The following is a 19,856-nucleotide window of genomic DNA, read 5'->3' on the forward strand; positions in this document are numbered from 1 at the left end:
TTTTAAAGCCTCCTCGTTTTTTTTGCGACGTGCGTCATTGACGCGCATCAGAGACGCAGAGGCGCAACTGTAGCCTACCTCTTCACCCAGCAGCGCAGACCCCATGCGCAGACCCCGGTCGGCACTGGGAATAAACATCGTCGCTGTATTACTGCCCTCTGTCCATCTTTATTATTAGCGCTTCGCTCCGCCTCCTACCTGTAAATCTCCCCGCTCTCTCCTCTGGAGCGGATCTGACAGGCGCTTTCAGCTGGCCGCTCTGTGCCAGGGCTGCAGGGGATCCAATGGAGACAGTGACATCCAACCGAGCGCTTGTCCTCTTTACGCAGAACTGACATCGAAAACACCCGCAAGAATATGTAGTCTTCAACGCTGCCGAGCCCACTCACCAACCGTAGATTCAAACAATCTCTCGCTTTGTGTTTTTTAACAGTCGACTGACGCTCAAAGAAAGTGAAATCGATCGATCGAATCCTCCGCCTGCTGATCGACAGAATCCCTGAATGGAAGACGGCTAGAGAGGTCGCCTCGCCGAGAACAGTCTGCTAACATTTTCACTGTCGCTGTGTTTACCATTACCCGACAAAGCATTGGCAGCCTCGACGGCTGCACACGACGCCGTCTTCGCCATGGCTTTTGGCGTGAAAGAGCCAGAAAACCCCTCCGACTAAGAAGCGGTTCACATTCGTCAATATTGCGGATTTAAATGCCTCTCTCCAAGGGCCACCGACCCGCTTTTTTGGATAGGTTCGCGTGTGGGGTGTCTCACGCTGTTACGAATAAACAATTCATAGGCTGCTAAAATACTGAAAGAGACTCCATCGGGTGGGTGAACATAATCTACAGCGAAGAGGGGGATTTTTTTTTTTCAAGCAATATGGCTGGTGAGTGGGGCTGGGGACGCTGGCACAGGCTCTCCAAGGCTCCTAAATGCTAGCTGAGGCAGGTGGCTCCGTTCCCCATGGAAGCGACAGCTATATGAGGAGAAGCAATATCAATAATAATATAAATCAGGACTCTTCAATCTTAATATCCAAGATGGAAGACGTTGTCATCCCGTTCTCGTCTGAGGTGCCCTGCGACAATAATGGGCAGCGTATGTGGTGGGCATTCCTCGCCTCCTCCATGGTGACGTTTTTTGGGGGTCTCTTCATCATCCTGCTGTGGAGGACAATGCAATATATGTGGACGGTTTGTTGCCACTGCAACGTCAAACCGAAGGTATGTTTGTCCACAATCAATTAGTAGATGTAAAATCTATTTATACGCCACATACACAGCTATTGATGCACATATTGTATGTTTGTGTAACACTGGCATGAGTTGTTCTTCTGTATGGCCTTCATCGTGCAAGTGACATGCCACTGAGCTACTTTGATGGCTTCCTCCTCCTCCTCACTCGCACCCACCAAACAGATATCAAGTGCCAGTTGCAGTGCCTTTTATAATGAATGCATCTCTTGAAGATTGTTATTATCCTTTGGCTGTGTTTACCAACTCCCAGTCTTGAATCATGGGGGTGGTGTTGCCTGCCAGATATGGGTGGGATCAGAGGAGAGCAGTTCCTTCATTTGATTTTGCTTGAACATACATTATCCTTATAATAATAATACACCAGCTCTTGACTTGTAGGGTGCAAGTAAACGTTACAGGGGGCCATACACAAGTTTCATGTAACTCAACATATAATCCTGCACATTCTTCCAGTGAGTCCTAATGAAGCCCAATTGGACTCCTCATACAGACCTAAAAACACCTAGGTCCCTTTCATAGTACAACTCTGTGAAATTAAGTATTAAAAATAGCTTTCTCCAATTTGATTCTTAATTTTTTACACTCTGTTTACTGGAATGTGTTTTTTTTTGCAAATGAAATGCTTTGTGGAATGATGAAAGTAACCTGTTTGCAGTACTGATATAGAAGTAGGATTTAAAAATAATAATAATTTAGCTTGGGGTGGCCTGCTTTACAATGAATCATGGCTGATTCAAAGCCATTATCAAAGCCTGCTTCATATGACTCACACTTGTGCATGGTGCAAGTGGTCCCCCTGCTGAACAGAGGGGCATTGGAAATGTAATGTTTGCAAAACATGGCCTAAAACGTATTTTTCTTTCTTGGAATTAATGATATTTAGATCTATATTATGAAAATAATTAGCTTATTGCAAGTGCTGTCTGTCTTAACGTTGAGTACAAAGAGGCGGAAAAGAGGATGTGCCTGATGGAAGGAAGAGAGCTCGATCCGCGTCCTTGATATGTTTGGGTTGTGTCCAATTCAAATGTGTCCCTCCTGCTGCTCTTTTGCCGTGTCCTTTTGGTGGCCTTGGCCCTTTTCTGTTTGGTATTATGACAGGTGGGAGACAGGGCACAGAGTCATCATCCCTAACTGGCACAACAGCAGAAAATAGCCTCTATTGCTCTGCAACGCTGAATGCTGTAAGATGCAATTCTCTGTGTTTGGTTTGTTTTTTTAGTGCGTCTTTACATTTTACAAAATAATAGTGACGGTTTTGTTTTACGTTTGTGAAGAATTGAACATCAATCTGATTTCCATTGCAATGTTTTTTCCATTTTTCCCACATAAATTGATATTGTCGGTAATGTTTATGTTGTCAATGATATTGACTTGATTCATAACTCCCAGTCTCACCAATATAATATATGTTCTATTTTGGACAGAACATGACATTTCAAAAATGAAGACTTTCTTTATTGCCTTTGAATAGTCCAGCCAGCGTATTGACTGCATAATGAAAAACACAAGTAGACGTTTACATGATATCAGAGTTAAAATACTATCAAGCCTCTGGTGATTAAGACTATTTTCAAGTCTGCTTACAAGAAATGTTCCAATCTAAACATCTCTTATTGACAGTGAGGGATAATTGTGCACACTATGCTATTTAGGCTATTACTTGGCTGTCTGCCTCCTGTCATTTTGTTATGCTCATGGATCTCAGAATGTCATCCTTCATACTTGCTTCCATCTTGCTAGGAAAGCCATGAAAGTAAACCGTGCAAATATAATGAGGTATCCATCTTGTGACTGCTGGTGAGTATCTAGTTGCATATCATCTCTTGTAATAAACAAAAATTGAAAAGGTAAAAAGGAAAGCATGTTTCTGTGTGTGCTCCCGCTCTGTGTGACTGTGTGAGGGAGGCAGAGCTGTCCCGTTAGGTGACTTTGGAAGGCTTGACACTTAGCTGCAGAGGGAGAAGGCTTGTTAGGAGTATTAAGAAGGGGGAAACGGGATCTGTGTTCAGCTGACTGGTGCGGCCGGCTAAGTTGGCATGTGTCAGAAACAGGATGCATAGTTGGCTGTAGGGGGGGGGTTGTCGGCTTTCTCTCCAATACCGAGAACCTGGAATCAGAGGCAAGGAAATAGAGGTGGAAACTCTGAGAGTGATACAAGAGGAAGTGGAAACAGGGGGTGTCAGGGTTATGAAGGGTTTGAGGGGTGTTGCATTGCAAAGTGTCCTCCTGTACTCTGCCATTGGCACACAGCTGTATCCTTATTCGTCTAAATGGCCCTCTTCTCTGTCAGGATTGTAAGGTAGAGGTCATAAGGGAATAAGGAAATAGATAACTTAAATGCAGCACAATTAAATGTACTGTGCAACGTTCTGATTCTTTGGTATCTGGACAGTTCACAGACAGCAGTCTAATGGTGACCTGTAAGGTTTTATCACTGTGAAGCCAGAAAGTCCAAGGATCACCTTTTTAATTCTATCTTCCTAAAACAGGACAGGGCAATAGTACGGCAGACAACAAAACAAGGTTTTATCGTATGGTGCCATCTCCCTGGACTAAAAAGGCAACATAAAACACAAAATAAAACAAACCCATATTGATTTTTCTAACCCTGTGCCAGTAATGGCAACATTTATGGCATCATTTATCTGCTGGGTGCTCAGATGGCATTTTAAAACCACATATCAACCACATTTGTAATTTGATTATCCCAACGGTGCATCCCTCTGCAAACACCAGCTCTCCGGCTGTCTGCATGAGATTCGTTATATCACTCTCTCCTCACAGTGCAGCTAGAAGACTTCACACATAAGGGGTTTCCTACTGAGGGAAAGTCTCACTCTACACAAAGCTAATGTGTATGCATGACTGAAAGAAATGGAAGCAAAACCACTCAGTGCTGAAGTGGAGAGAACCACTGCTATATTGCATGTTAGTCTTGTTGGCATATAAACCTGCTCTATTATCTCTTCCCTATGGTCTTGTATTTTTGAATGTGTAGAGTTTGTATGCTGTTTTCTGTGCTATGCTGTTCCTCTGCTGTTCCTCTGCTGTATGGTTATCTAATGGTCTAGTTATCTGCTCTGCGTCATGCCACCTCCAGGATTTCTTATATGATGCCTCTGTTATTTGGGATGCGTGGGGAGGAGGAGTAAAGAGGCTGTGCGTTTGTGGCACCAATCTCTATTCAAATATGATTGTCAACATCGTCTTGTGGAGAAAATGGCTTTATTAAAACATTGGACATTTCTAAAATTATTAAAATAAACTGTTATGTGTTTATGGAAGAACCAAATTATTCAAACTACTGAAAGCATGAGCGTCATGTAAAACTAAACCCACTCATTTTGCAGTTTAGAATACATGTTTGTATATCTACTGTACAACAAACAATCAAATCTCACAGCCAACAGCCCTTATCTTTAAATTAGCATACTGGAATTAATATTGCTTAAAGGTCCCATGTCATGGCCATTTCTACTGATCATAATTCCATTGTTGAGGTATACTAGAACAGATTTATACTGTGCAATTTTCCAAAATCGCATTGGTTTCTCATACAGCATCTCTGTATAGTATGTGTATTCACTCTCTGTCCTAAACGGCTTGTTGGAGCTCCTGCCCCCCCCTCCCTATGAGCCCAGTGGCTGTCTGCGAGACAGCGAGACACAGCGAAACCCAGCCCGAACACACACACACACCCGCAGCCTAGCTGGGAGTTTGTGTGTGTGCTCACTCACAGCCTCGCCGCGTCCCACCGTCTCAGGCGGAGAAATCGGCGGAGCTGCAGCTGAGAAAAGATTGTGTGTTTGTGTGTGTGTGTGTGTGAGGAAGTCCGCGGATTGGTCAATTTGGAACAAAGAGAACATCTGGTTTTAAAAATACAGCCTCACGTTGAGGTGTAATCGAGTCAGCCGCTCTGCATCATTAAAAGATGAGCTGGTAGTGGACTTGTGAAGGAGCACTTACTGACTCCTGTCATAAGCTGGGAGAAGGTTTGCTCTGAAACGGCACTATAGTAGTTATAGTTGACATCCTCTGAAACTGCTCTGAAAATACAAAGACAGTGTACAGGGCGAGGGTTGAGTGGACTGTCATGTATTTCATTCCAAACCCTAAACTACACTGTGTTGTAGTGAGATATAAATGAGGCCTACCAAAATCACCTCCCACTTCACCTCGGAACAACAGCCTCCCCCTCACCCCCCGAAGGTGCAACATGGAGTGTTTTATGTGCACTTTGGTGCCAACAGCCGTCAGGATTGTCCAATTGTTTCTGTCCAAACGGCTCAACAAGAGGGCTGATGGAGCTACAGAAGCTGCTCCGCCTCTACAATCTCTCATTGCTCCCTCCTCTGCAACAGTCTTACTGTTCAAACTATAATGTTTTGGCATTTTGGCCTAAACAAGTCTATTTAACACATATAAATATTGCAACCGCTATTTTTTCTCTTTTATCCACGATCATTTAAATTTAGCTTGTGTTGTATCCCATGTTTGCTTGCTGCTGAACCAGCCCAGTGTCCCCATGGCAATCATGGGATCATTAAAGTTTCATCCTATCTAATGAGAGTTTGATGTGCTGTGCCGTGGTTCCCCTCACTGGGCTAGACTCTGCTCCTGTGATGCGACTAGTGCGGAGGTGGGATGAGGACACATTAGGCTCCATTTTCTCTGACCCTTACCATTCTGCAGTTAGAGGGTGCGAGATAAAGCACACCTATTATTACTTAACACTTCATAGCTTAAAGGTTGAGAGGTTTAAACCACAAAAGCGAAATCCATCTTATGATCAGCAATCTAATGAGATATGGCAGCCTTGGTGAATTTTAAATCATCACAAAGCATTTCCATAATTGGAGATTGATTTTTATGCACGACACCTTGGCTTTTAGTGCAGAGCAATTAATCAAACATGAGTTTTAAAGCCCACCTGAGTGCTTCCATGAGGCTCAGTCTGACTTTGTGTCCATCTATGTGACAAGGAAAAGCCAAATGCGGGGCAGAGTGAGTGAGGTATGCTGGGACCTGCGATTACCTTTAAGTGGAGAGGATTGCGGAGGTGCCTGCAGAGAGGAACTGTTGTGAGCCCGTGTATTCTGTTTTGCTTGGCAACAGACCAGCTGCATTTCGCCAGAACAGCATAGAGCACACACCCCGACATCAGCTGTCGCTCTCACTACCCTCAGCCTTACTTGGCCCAGCTCGACCCGCGCTAGCTTATTAAAACCCATAGCTAATCGAAGAAAAAAACAAAACACATGACAAAATCAGTATTTACTGGATGGCACAAAACACTTGATAAAGATTTGTGTTTCAAACGGCTGTATTTATGTACGCTTCCTTATTTTCCCCCCTGTCATCCCAGGAATGTGTACAGTACACAGGGGGCCAACTATGTTCTTGTGGCCAGTGGTTGAGTTACATGTGTCTTGTCATGTGTTGTTGACACTTGCTAGGAGTGAGCATGCCTCACAGCTGTCCCAGGACAAAGTGTGACCAGTTTCCACCACATCAAGCATGCCTGTCCCCAGCCCCTCCTATCACACCACAACTTAAGATATTTTCACTATCATTAGTTTCTTCATTATTCTTTTTATTTATGGGTACATTGTTCGAATGACGGCGACATATTGAAATGCTTTTATCCTATCGAACACGGGTCCGAAATTCAAAGACTTCTTTTAACAATGATATAAAACCGCAGCAACACACATTTGATTCACTCTAAGTTTGAACAAAGTTGCTTTATCTACTGTAGCATCGCTGATTAACTTTCTTTTCTCATACTCCTCTAATAATGAATGTGTGACTCATGAGTTATTCCCTAGTGGAGATCCTCCCTTTCCACAGCTCTAATCCCTAATTCTCTGGGCCTGATTTGATGGCCATCTAGGGACAACTGTAGTGTGCCATTGCTATGGTAATCCACAGACAAGAAGAGGCTATATATCAAGCCAGACTATGTATATCATGAGGCAGACACAGAGGTCAACCCCCCTGTACCCAAACCATGCTGCCCTGCTGTCATGCTGTTATGTCTTCTTTGGCCAGTCACCAGACTATTAAAAGGACTTCCACGCCCCAGGAACTATTCAGAGGTTAAAGGTTAAAGGGGAAGGATATACCTGGCTCCACATGGGGGAAGAGTGCTAGACTGGCATTCCCATCATGTGAAATGTGTGTGAGGATCTAAGCTACCTGATCCTTGCATAGTCAAACTGGCAGTGGAAAACCATTTGCATATAGATCTGCTGGTTGAGAGCGGCTAGGCTAAGCTGGCATGGGAGGCCTGCAGGAGGGAGATAGCTAGGCCCCTTGCTAGCCAGCAGGATCATGGCTTATGATTTCTAGCCTACCAGATTTCTTCCTCAGCTGTTGTTGTCCTTAAACTGCTTAACATCAGAGGATGTGTGTGATGAGTGTGATGTGAAGCTTGGGTGCTCGCTCTACCGACACATTCATTGTATTTCAGCAACTTAGAGAGAAGAGTTAATATGGTATTTTAAAGGTGTTGATAATCACGCATTGATATGTCTTAGTTTGTTTGTTTGATTTGAGCTTTATTTTAAGAAGGATAGCACAGCAATGGTATCACTGCATAACAGTCTGTAGTGTACATATTGTCTATTGCGTCTTCATACCAGCCTATGCTTCCTTAATTCTGTAGTTTTTTGTTGTGTGATGTACAAACTAGTATTCTTATCTGACCGACTTTTTCAAATATTTCTTACAGTTTACATGCACTGAAATTGTTAATCTTGTACAACTTCGACTCTCTTACAATGTTTTAGAAGTGCTGAAACCAACAATTATTTGATTGATTAATCATTTTTGGTCTATAAAGAAAATTGTGAGAAAGGTCCATCCTAGTTCCTCAAAGCTCGAGCTGATGCCTTTTAAATCTCCTGTTTTGTCTGTCCAAATCCCAAAGATGTTCAGTTTAATATGATATAAAACAGAGGAGAGCAAGAAAGATCCAAACTGACTTTTGACAAATTACTTTGTTGACTAATTATTGCTGCTCATTTTCTACAAAATAGTATAAATATTCCAAAATAAAGAGATTTTCTTTAGGTTTTCCATACCAAAGTGTTAACGTACTAGATATTTCCCAACCTTCTATTCCACTGCGAGGGAAGCACAGCGATCAGACGGGCCAGCACGTGCACAGCCCTGGGACTAGTTCTTTCTGGTGTGGATTATCAGGCAGAGCCAGCCATCTCCTATTCTCTCCCTCATCTTTGCTTTCCTCCCCTCAGCCCACCACCCACCCTCAGAAATCAGGGAAGGCAGTGGAGCTCTGATTTGTGGTAATCAAAACATGGTTAACGTTATAATTGTTGCTTTGAGCTGTGTGCACTGCTGCACACAGAGCGAGATGGAGACACAGAGTGAGGGAGTGTGTAGAGGACAAGGCAGTGACCTTCAAAGATCTCAACAGGCGGTGTATCTGCTTCCTATAGAGTTTCAGCTCTCTCTTGCTCTCTTAACAACATAAATGTCTCTGTTAGGCCAGCCCTTTGGGTAAACTATGAACTCTCAGAGACAGATAGGAAAGTGTTAGTATAACACGGCACCACCACAGCCACTGCCCTCAGCGACCTGTCTCAATTAACCTCAAAGGGGGCTAGACTAATATGCTAATTGTTATTCTCCTAGCAGGCTAACAGTGGGCTCAGGTTTCTCTCTGCATGCTAGCAATGTGCCTGCATTGCCACCATGTTACAATGCTAAGTTTGCAGCCCATTTGGCAGCATTTCAGTCAGTTTCTTATTCGTTAAGTGAGACACTCATACAATTGTTTTTAATGGGAAAATACAAGTTCAGCTGACAATGAGGGACGGCCTACAAGCTGAACCCTGTTTAGCTACAACGAACGGGCCTGCTACTCAATGGTTTTACCTCTTGAATTGTTCTGACATTTTCCAGAGTGGTTGAGCAGAATTAATAGCCCAGCTGTCAATTAGAGCCTTGTATGATGCGTGCAAAAGTGAAATCCCAGAAGGTGCTGTCTCACCCGGGATTGCTCTGAAAGCTGTGAAATGTATCCAGACATGAACCAAGTGAGGCAATTTCAGAGTGACAGGAGCTTTGTAAGATGATGCGCCTTGTGTTGAGACCTGCATGACAGCATGTGTAGACATCATGTACAGATGATGCACAGAGTGTAGGGTTCATTTCTGAATGCCTCCATTAAAGATGGATGATAATGAAGAGCTGCTGGCTAACAGCCTACACCATTGAGAGGAAGCAACGCTATGATTGGTCAGTAGTTGGAAGACCATTAAGTTGCCTTGCTTCTCCTGGGTAGGTATGTCATGAAACCAGACATTTTTATTAAACATCTTGATATCTAAATTGAAAAACAAAACAATAAATCCCATTAACTTCCACAAATAGATTTATACTGCTGTGAGAATATTAATGTTAAAAAATGTAGGCTACTTACTGCTCATCAAAAACTACATTTTAAAACATTACGTTTGAAGACTTCACGATAACGTTCAAAATAATCTTTCCCAATATTGATTTTTTTCTGAATAGAGGTTGCGAGCATCAACATGTTACATATTGGCGTTAGCTACGTTAAACAGGACCGCGTTGCCAGCAGTTGCCACAACCTGGTATCTGGTATATTACGTCATCCCTACTGATGGGGGACATTTTGCTGTAGATATTTTAATCTGCCACACACACAGAGATAGGAAATGTATGCATAATTGTATTAACTAATTGGTGCGGTTGTTATTTCTATGATTGGCATCTTTAGAGAAAACCACTTGTTATGGCTTCAGAGCCAGATGTGATTTCTCCTTTTTCTTCCTGCCTTGTCAGAAGGACACGCATAATGCCTGGAAGTGCTGTCAATTAACACATTCCTCCTTTTCCGTTTTCATAACTTTAATTGCAGTGCCATTTTCCTGCTCTACAATGTAAATTGTGTGGTAATATCATTTTAGTGGAGGTCAAGTTACAAAAATGTGGCTCCCTGGTAGTTATCGAAACAGAATAATTCAAACTAGATTACAACATTGTTGGCATTCAGCTTTTAAATGTGTAAAACACAATGGATTCTGAAGGGCAGGCAGATGAATACAATTTTGAAAGATTTCAAGATTCACTCTCTGGGTGCTTCTGGGTAGTTTTATTTAGTCTCTATGAAATGTTTGGTTCAATAATGATGTTGACCAGGGGAGCAGCATAGATTATTTCATATAGTCAGAGAGTTTGGTGCTGTTCAAGTTGCTCATCTGAGACGTGGGATTCATTTGCGATGGCGGCTCTAAGCAGTTGTGCCTCATTTCATTGTTTTGGCAGGATATCTCAAACATAATGGACACAGGCCTCAGCTATTCTGCACAAGTGAAGCTTTTCAGCACCACGGAGAGCGCAAGAAGGGAGACTGAGCGATGCTTCTCATACACATGTGCAGTGTGTGGCGCTACATACTGTGCTGTAGTTGCTGGTTCGTAAACAATGGTTCCCTTACAGTTCCTATAAAAAACATAGATGGCACTACAGAAAGAAGCATTTCATCCAGTTATATGTATCATTCAATTCCTTCCTTTACTTTAATTAAAATGTGACTCGACCCAACTCCGACCAATGTCATTTTAGAGAGCCTCTCTTAGCTCTTTAACTAATGCACAGGGAATAAACAACGAGTTGGAGTCATCTCAACAGCAGGGTTTAATTGGTTGCATTAAAACTGAGCAGGGATGTGAACAGGTTGCTAATAAAGCAGCAGTGGAGGGGTGGTGGTGCATGGTCAGCTTACTATCTAAATATCCCTTTATTTAGTGAATGTTGCACGGACAGTGGTAAAGCATGGTGAAAATCAAAGTAAGGTTTTTCTTTTTGCCTTGCACACCAAGTAAAAGTGTTGCACGATACAAAGATACTGACCATAGTGCAATTCATGCTTACCAGCAGTGTGGCTAAAAGGTAAAGTTTGTAATAAGAATGGGGCTCAAGGAAATAGTTTATCCACTTGGGAACATTTGCTCAGCACATTTCATTGCAAACGGCTTATTAGATTATGCATATTACATGACATTTTGTGCAAAGATGACATTTTACCCTTAGGGGCGCCAATGGGAGGAAGATCATGAGTGTTCAGAATCTACAAGATTAATTCTTTGGGGATAATAAATGCATGCTGCAAATGTCATGGATATACTTTTTCTTATTTGACTAGAACGTTTGGCTTGCAGTAAACCATGTGACCAAAACACATGATGTACCGGAAACTACTTAAGCTTTTGAGCCTATTGAATAATAGAGATACAATCTTTCCCTCTTTTGTGACTGCCATGCTAGCCCAAGATACAAAAACACAATTACAGTGGGAAAGGCTCCAAGAAAGAGGATACATATCCAGACTCCTAGTATAAAGACAGAAGTAGAGCCGAACTGATACTGGAGTTAATTAAATGGTTATTCAAGATTTATTTGAAAAATCTTTTTTATATTTTCTTAACACAAACAGAACTTAAAAAAACATAATCCCTTCAATTCTGGTAGTAAAGATTTTAAAATGGAACTTTGACAACATTTTACAGCTAAAAAAACCTGTCAGTGTTTTTTGATTAATTAAAATTAGTAAAGGCAACACTGTTTTATTATATATGCCATAAAAATATATCTTTGATCAATTGATATCAGCTGATAATATTGACTCAGTCTGGATAGACAGTATTAACCTGCCGCAATAAGGCATGGGGCCAGTTCTGAGCCGCCAGCTGAAAGCTTTGGCAGTAGGGCTTCTCCATAGCAGACATTTTGACATGTCATATCAGGAAAAACACAGGTGTAATTAATTACATTAGTAATGGCTGCATACCGTTTAAATGTACTAGTCCCAGATCGCTGTACATGCTGGCTCTGTTGGCTTACTGGGACAGAACTGTAATTAATGTTGTTGGTTCCACCTGAGCTCCTCCTGACATGTCAAGTCCAATTTTCTGCTGTGGAAGAGCCAAACCAGAAAACAGGTGGTGGGACTGTAGATAGTGAAATGGAAAAATGTGATTTATTTTTTAATACATTTGTTTTTACTACTTTGTACTTCTTTAACCCTTAGATGCATAAGTGGGTCTTTTTTGACCCGGTGAGGTGGTTTTCTTAGAGTATCTTTGTAATTACATTTTTTTATCATTTCATATTCCAGCTATTCCTCAAAAAAAATGTTTTGGATATCATGCCATTCAAATTTATATTGACATTTTATACCTTTTAAGAAATTGTAGTTTTCGTATTACTACCCCAAGCTTCCATAAGTGAGTCAAAAATGACCCGCATGCATTTTCTATGGAATTTCGTTTTTTTTTCAAAATGACAAAAATGGCATAACAACACATATTATTCTAATACGGGTCCTTTTTGACCCACTTATGGAAGAGTGTAGGTTCCAGTCACTCGTGCATCTAAGGGTTAAGAAAAACTGGTGCTGCACAGGAGGACTTATAATTGAGGTCATCCTATGTTTGGTTAATACAGGCTTATTAGCTCTACAAATGTTTAAAGGTAATATTAATGAATGTGATTTGTAAATAATAACTTCATCACTACTGAAGCCTGCCAGCAAGGCTTACTTTTTTCTCTAAATGTGAGTAACTATAAGAGTGACATTAAAAGAACCAATTTGTGCTAATGTGTTTTATTTACCAGTGGGACAGGCCTAAGAGATTTGATTTAAAAACGTTTTTGCCGGCAGGAGTGGTCAGCTCTCAGGAGCAGGCAGCAGGAGTGGGTTATCACATCTGCAGGAACAGGCAGTAATGGTCTGAAGTCTGGAGGGAGTGGGCGATTGAAAGAAATATCCCACGCAGACATTTCATTTAGCCTGTAAAGGGGCATTAGGACTCAGAAACTCACCCTGAGTACTGCCCTTTGTCGTGAGCAAAAAATGAGAATTTAAAAGCAGGAACTTAGAAATCCTTTTCTACCCTCTAAAATCTTTAAGGCTTAGAAATCCTGAATGCAAATAACAGATTTGGTGAAATAATTGGATTTCTGGATAAGCTTAGAAAGAAAAATGTATGAGGGGAAAGTTACGACTCTGTTTGTTTTTACATTACATGTACATTACAAACACAATTATATAGGCCATGTTGACGGACAGAGGCTCGGTATTGTTCTGATTAGTTTTGCTGCTCTGAGCCCTGAAAGGGGCTGGAACATGAAACCGCTTAGCTTAGCAGCTGCTCTGCTGCATTTTGTCTCAAGTGAACACGAGCAACAGAAGTATGCTGGCACAGGCTCTCCGCATGTTCATCTCCATCCATCTTTTCCCTTTAATTCCCCCTTTTGTTGATTTTATATGATTTATTTATGTGTGTTTGTATTGATCTCCATATGTTGGTGTTTTCCCATGTACAGGAATTCTTCTCTTTTCTCCTCTCATTGCCCGCCCATTCTTTTCCTTATCTTTCTCTCTCCCTTTCCCCCGACCAAAAGCATCCTCATCTGTCACTGTCCTGCCTTTGTGTTCCCCCAAAGGAGCCACGGTCTAACAATTTGGTAGCCACACAAAACTGGTCTCTGCTGGGAAGTCTTTTCTTGTTCATTTTGCCCTCCACCCGGGATGTAAACAAGGGTACAGATTATATGTGATATCACAGATGCCATGTGGAAACATAGCTTCCTTATCACTTATCCTTCATGAGTCATTCAGAATAACAGAGCGTGGTTGAAGAGGAGAAAGATGCACAGCAGGAAGGAAATAATAGATACAATCTTCTGCTCTGAGAACATAAACGGCTCTTTATTCCATTGGTGATTCACCCTTTCTCGGTTAGGGAGTTGACCCCTGCTTAGGTGATCTGAAATTGAAAACTGCGACTTAAGCATGACCTCGGAAGAAGCCTTTCACCTGTCTCGTAAGGGGTTCAGGGTCTTAGTTGAAAAGGGTCGCAGGAGAAATTAGGCGTTTGTATGTTCTCACATTCCAGTGAACAGAACAAAGGCGGGTTTTCTTCTGAGGTGAAACCCTACCTAAGCACCGCACTGCTGCCGTTTCCTGTTCCTGTGGGGCTAGCCCTGGCCTGCTAACATGGCTGCTCTGTAATTACCCTGACACACAGCCTCTGACCATCGCTGCCATGCTCCCTGTCCATCAAAGCAAACCATTCTTGGCGAGGCATGCGTGTGGGTGTGAGAAATACAGGGTTTATGCGATTTAAAAATGCATGCTAAGCGATAAGAACTAAGACACACGAGTCAGGAAATACATCTCCTTGGTATAAATAGATAAAGGGCATCTTTCGTGGCCTTGTTCAGCCTCCCAGAGTCTAGTCATTACGTCCATTTCCACACTCCGCTCCAACAACACAAAGAAAGAGAGCATCTTTGTTACACGCTGCTACTTTTTTAAGTACATTTTGCACACAAAATATTCAATTACGCAAACATGATAAATGAATCGATAATTTCCTGCGATGTCTCGAGTTCCCGTCAGACTTTTTGAAGCGGTGAGATATGGCAAATTGACTTGGAACAGCAGTGGGAAGCCAGTGCCAGTGGCTGTGATGTACAGAGATTGCAATGCATAATGTGATTTACTGCAGTCTCAGAGCCAGCCTGCTGTTTTTATTCACACATACTGCACACACCCACCCACCCACCCACCCACACCCCCCCCACACACACACACACACCATTAAAAGCATTAGGAGTCTGACATTTAGGCTGCGCATGGCACCACCCCGGTGGTGGTGGTTTGCATTTCCGTGCAACCTCTGTGTCGCAGTATGCAGGGAGGCAAGACGGTTTGAAGGAACTGGTGCTGGAAGTCTAAAGGCTCCAGGAAGTATTCAGAAGGGCAGTTAGAAGGACAAGTTTGACTTTTCATAAAAAAAAAATCATTTATTGTGACACAGTTGAAGCAATTTCTCTGCTATGTTTGAAGTCTTACCCAATATGACTGTGATTTGTGGGTCAAGCAATCCAAATGATTTTGATTTGAAAGGTTTTGAGTTCAAATTTCCAAAGTGCTGTTATTACGTGCCGGAAAGAGATAGAATTCTATTTTCACACTCAATTTAAGATTCATATATAGCCCCTAAATGCAGCTTGCCATCAGGGACTTGAAGGAGAAGCGAGGCAATTACATTTTTCTTTTGGTGCTCAGAAGTCTTCACGGTCTGTGTCAACAGTGTTCAGACACAAATTGCATTTTTTTGTTTTACAATTCCAATTACTGCCGGGGAAAGATGCTTTCCGCCCGCCTCTCTCTTCTGGGAAAACAAAACAACTCGGAACAGCTGGGAGCTCTCTTTTGGTTTTAAAAGGTGACTCTCCTTGTTTGTACCAGATGGTGTTTAAACCAGGAATAGGCAGAAAATTACATTCTTTGTCTAGCTTGTTATTTTGTTGAAATGCTATTACAGGCTTTGTTATTGTACGCCATTATGCTGCATCAGTGGTAATCATTTAGTCTTTAAACAGATATTGCCATTACTTACAGAGTTATCTCCATTGCTGGAACATCATATTTTCTATGCAGTACCACTTTAACTACAGAATGTAATGGCTTGCACAGGGCCGTCCCAAACTTTCCTATGGGACATATTTAACACAGCTGAGGCGCTACAGGTGGAACCCGTCATGAATAATGAAGGCACCAGTGTGTTTTTTATTTGTTGTGTGGACACGGATACTGTAGCTGAATAATTGATGGGACCAAGTCTGAGCTGGGAGGTGGCATTCTTTACCCTGATATTCATAAATCAATAACAAACAATCCCTCTAGCTGTTTTTCACAATCTACTGCACATGATACATTAGCAGTGCTTTTGATCCTGGTGCCGCAGTATTTACTCTTTCCGAACATGCTGATTTGTGTATCTCCGAGGGGAATTAGGCAGAAGATTGTCTAAAGGAAATACTCCGACCTGTAATGACTGCAATTAGTCATACTCGTCTCTCCTTGTGACGGCCTTTCTTGTCTTGTGGTTAGAAAGCAGAGGAGGAGAGGGCCTCTGTCCCCAATAGGTTGACACAGGAAATGATTTGAAAGACTCAGGCATTCGTGGAACGAGTATGCGATCAGTGCTGTCTCCTAGAACTACCCCGCAAATCCTGCTTTAATAGTAAACAACAGCTGTAGGGCTCCAGTGCGCACTGATTAAGAAGGAAAATAAATCAGTCACCAACACCGAAATCACAGTGTTACTTTTTACAGTCTTAATCAAATATGTCTCCTATCTCTTTCATACATGTCCACTAGTAGGAAGATAAGAATATATCGTGAGCTTATTTTGTTGTTGGGGTGATCAGAGTGGGTAAAAATAACTTTGCTATTTCCTTTTATCTATAATGTCCACTGCATGCAGGGGAATAAACCATTTATACTGTAACTACATCATATAAACAATCTCTGTGTAGCATCACATTCTGTTTTGCCTACATCTCTTTCTGATGGACTACAGCTATATGTAATAGGACAAGCACAACATGAGTCTCACTGAGGTTACACAGAGGTATGTACCCTGCACATACATGCACACACAGATACACATTTGCACATGCTAGACAGAGAGACCTGGGTGTTCGGTTTCTTTCCTTTTGCGTAATGTTTTTTCAGGCATACTGGAGTCTTTGCGGTCTGTCATTGTTGAACAGGGTTTTTAATAGACGGGGGGTATTTGGAGGCAGCTTAGTTGCAACTGCAACACACGTGATTGAATTAGAGTGCTGTCAGTTGGGTCCATTATAGAGATCCCTTGGATATTTTCCATCAGCAACTTGGTCTAGAGAGTGCCTCCTGTTACGCTATTTTTCTTGGAGTGTTCAGCCGCGCTATGGTGATCGATAGGCACATGCGACATCACTATCTACTTAAGTAGGCTATTTAAAAGTCACAATTAATGGGTTTGATGAAATGCAACTGGAGACCACAGTTATTGTATATCTCGTGTACAGTGTTCACAATACTGTTTGCTTGTGCCCTACGGGAGAATTTAGAAACAGGTCATGTTGTGTGAAAAGCTCGGGACTAAAGTTTGACTGACAGCACATTAAAGAGACAGAGAGAGCCTAAGACTGAATGACGCAGCATGTGAAGCATGCGGTGGGTCCACATTGGCTCAAGTGGTAGGACACTCACCGTGGCACGCTCAACTATGATCACGTTAAAGCTCAATACGAATTGTGACATTCTTAAGTTACCCTAGCACAGCGATGTCCTTGTCATTGAGATTTCCTTGAGACTTGGCTGCTGTTTGTGACATCAGGCCGATGCAGGAGAATATATGTCTTGTAAAGCTCAGGCCGCGAGGATTGAGTGTGTACCAAGGTTGCACTTGGAATATTTTTCCCCCTCCACAGAGCTAAAAATAACGTGACGGTATTTTGGTATTTTGTCACCTGCATTATTAGAACGCCCTTCCTTTGCGCACCGCAGCACCTTTTAATATGGGAATAAAAGATTAGATATCTTTAACCTTGACATTTTCAATTGTGATAAAAATATATGTAAACTATTATTTCTGTCGGAAACGGGTATCTATTCTTAGATTTGTTGTAGTTTAACTGTATATGAAAGTACGTAATTAGCCCAGATCTGTCCTCTTGTGTTCCTGAGTTGAATTTTCTTCAATCAGTTTCCAGCTATTTGCCGCGGTATGTGGCAGAGTTTCTGCACTAAGCTAATTTCTGCAGCCATTTTCACCCGTTAGTTTCTTGAGCAGCAAATTGCTTGTAATTGTATGTGTTGATGAGCTTATAAGAATATTTGAGAAACACTGGCTGTGGTTCCAATTAACACAATTGTAACCAATCAAATCCAGATGTTCTACCAACACGTTTAAGGAAATGAATGGAGACCGTTTCATTTTGATGTGGTACATTTCTTATACTGAAACGGCAGCAGAAATGTTAATATACTAGGTCATAATGGAAACCAAAAGGATCAGGTGTAACAGTAGCTGTGCACGGGCTCATGCAGAGGTGTATGTTTAAATAGCACATTGTCAAGTGGCCTTTTAAAAAGTTGTGCTTTACAGTTTCATTTTACATATCTGCTTCTTTCTAGGGATTCATGGCTCTGGAGATTGTATTACTGTAGGTGGGAGGTGGACACTGTGGACATACAACACATATTGATAATAAAAGGATTACAGTATTGTGGTGATAATATCTTACCTTCATTTCTGTCAGTGCTTTGATTCTGTGCATGCACGAGGAAAACAACAGTAAGAACTGACTATAAGTAGCAGAATTTCCTGCAGTGAAAACAATGTATATTTTGAGGCGCCAACAAAACAGCTTTCTTGTTGCAACTCAACAGGGAGAAACATCACTTTTCTTAAGATGGGCTGAAAATACATTAACAGACAATGTAAATGAACCCACATTTGCATCGACTGCCTTGATGTTGGGGATTTTCCCTATTATTTACACTCTTATTGTTTATTTAATGTGTTTGAGACATACACCAATGTTTCCATCCTCTACTTTTCAACCTTCAGAATAATCAGTTTCACCACACTATCATGTATTGACTCTGGCCCAAGGCGTTTAAATCTCCTCCCAGCCTGCCTCTGTGTCGTTTTCTCCCTGTTGCTCTGCCTCTGTCCCTCTCTCTACCCCCCTCCTCCAAACCTCCCCTTCCCACACACTCCGTCTCACACACCTACTGTCTGCCCGCCAGGTCTCTGTTGCTTAGCGACAAGCTATGAGCGATGGACTGCTCTTCTGAGAGCACCGTTGGTCCGTCATGATCTCATCCATGCCTGTGCCCCATGCACATTCAAGGGATTTCTCTGAATGGAGTTGTAGCAGATTTCTCAGGAAAGAGATTAGTGCATTTAAATTACATACGCATATATTCTTCAGGCTTGTATTGAACCCATTAAAAAACAACTTGAATTTCCAATTATTATTGATTACATTTGCTAAGCCTTCATTTTAAAATGGGTGCAGTGGCTTGCGACTGTAATAACTATTGAACCAAACATACTGTAAAATCATGTTGCAATTAAAGCCTGTGTGTGAAGATTGTGTTGTGCCGGACAAATTCATTAATTTTATCTCGGAGTGGTTTAGTATAAATAGCCGTGGATTTGAATTGCAGTATTTGTTGGTGTTACCCTTCGTCATAATATTAATAGTTTAATAACAATATGTCCTGAACACATTGTATGGTTATTCTCCTAAGGTCTGAGGGAATTTAATCAAATATTTTTGTAATGAATTGCAGAAATATAACCTAACTTTGTCGCAAAATTGAAAATGTCGTGCTCTGAGGGTGTTGGGTCATTGTGCACAGTAGCTGTTATAATATTAAAATGTCCACAGTATGCTGTAATATGAAGCTTCTGCTGAACATGCTTGAACCTCTGCTGCGTCCCCCCCACGCCTTCACTGACTCCTTCTTATGTTACCAAGCTGCACATTTCCCTGTTGCCTTATTCCTTTTGATTAGTCCCTCGGGCTCTTACGGCTTTTATTTTGACAAATGAGCTCGGTGCTGGCGGCTAAAAAGCACTTACAGTATTGATTAACAGTGGCTATTAGCTCGTGAAGACCAAAGGAAGACGTTCCTACAGTAAACCTTTGCTGGCTGTCCGGCGCCTGTTAAACAAACGCACTAAGGC

At 41.8% G+C, this 19,856-nt stretch overlaps 1 protein-coding gene across 1 annotated transcript in view; it reads left to right on the plus strand.

Moving 5' to 3' along the window:
* Positions 1–287: 287 nt before the first annotated feature.
* LOC117499515 (calcium-activated potassium channel subunit alpha-1-like) overlaps positions 288–19,856 on the plus strand; it is a 125,025-nt gene continuing 105,456 nt past the window's right edge. The window contains exon 1 of the mRNA XM_034151930.1: positions 288–1,221. Within this exon, the coding sequence (XP_034007821.1) occupies positions 931–1,221 (291 nt within the window). The 5' untranslated portion in view covers positions 288–930. The remainder of the gene's footprint in view (positions 1,222–19,856) is intronic.

Source organism: Trematomus bernacchii, unplaced genomic scaffold (genome assembly GCF_902827165.1).
Source record: "Trematomus bernacchii unplaced genomic scaffold, fTreBer1.1, whole genome shotgun sequence".
Lineage (NCBI taxonomy): Eukaryota > Metazoa > Chordata > Actinopteri > Perciformes > Nototheniidae > Trematomus > Trematomus bernacchii.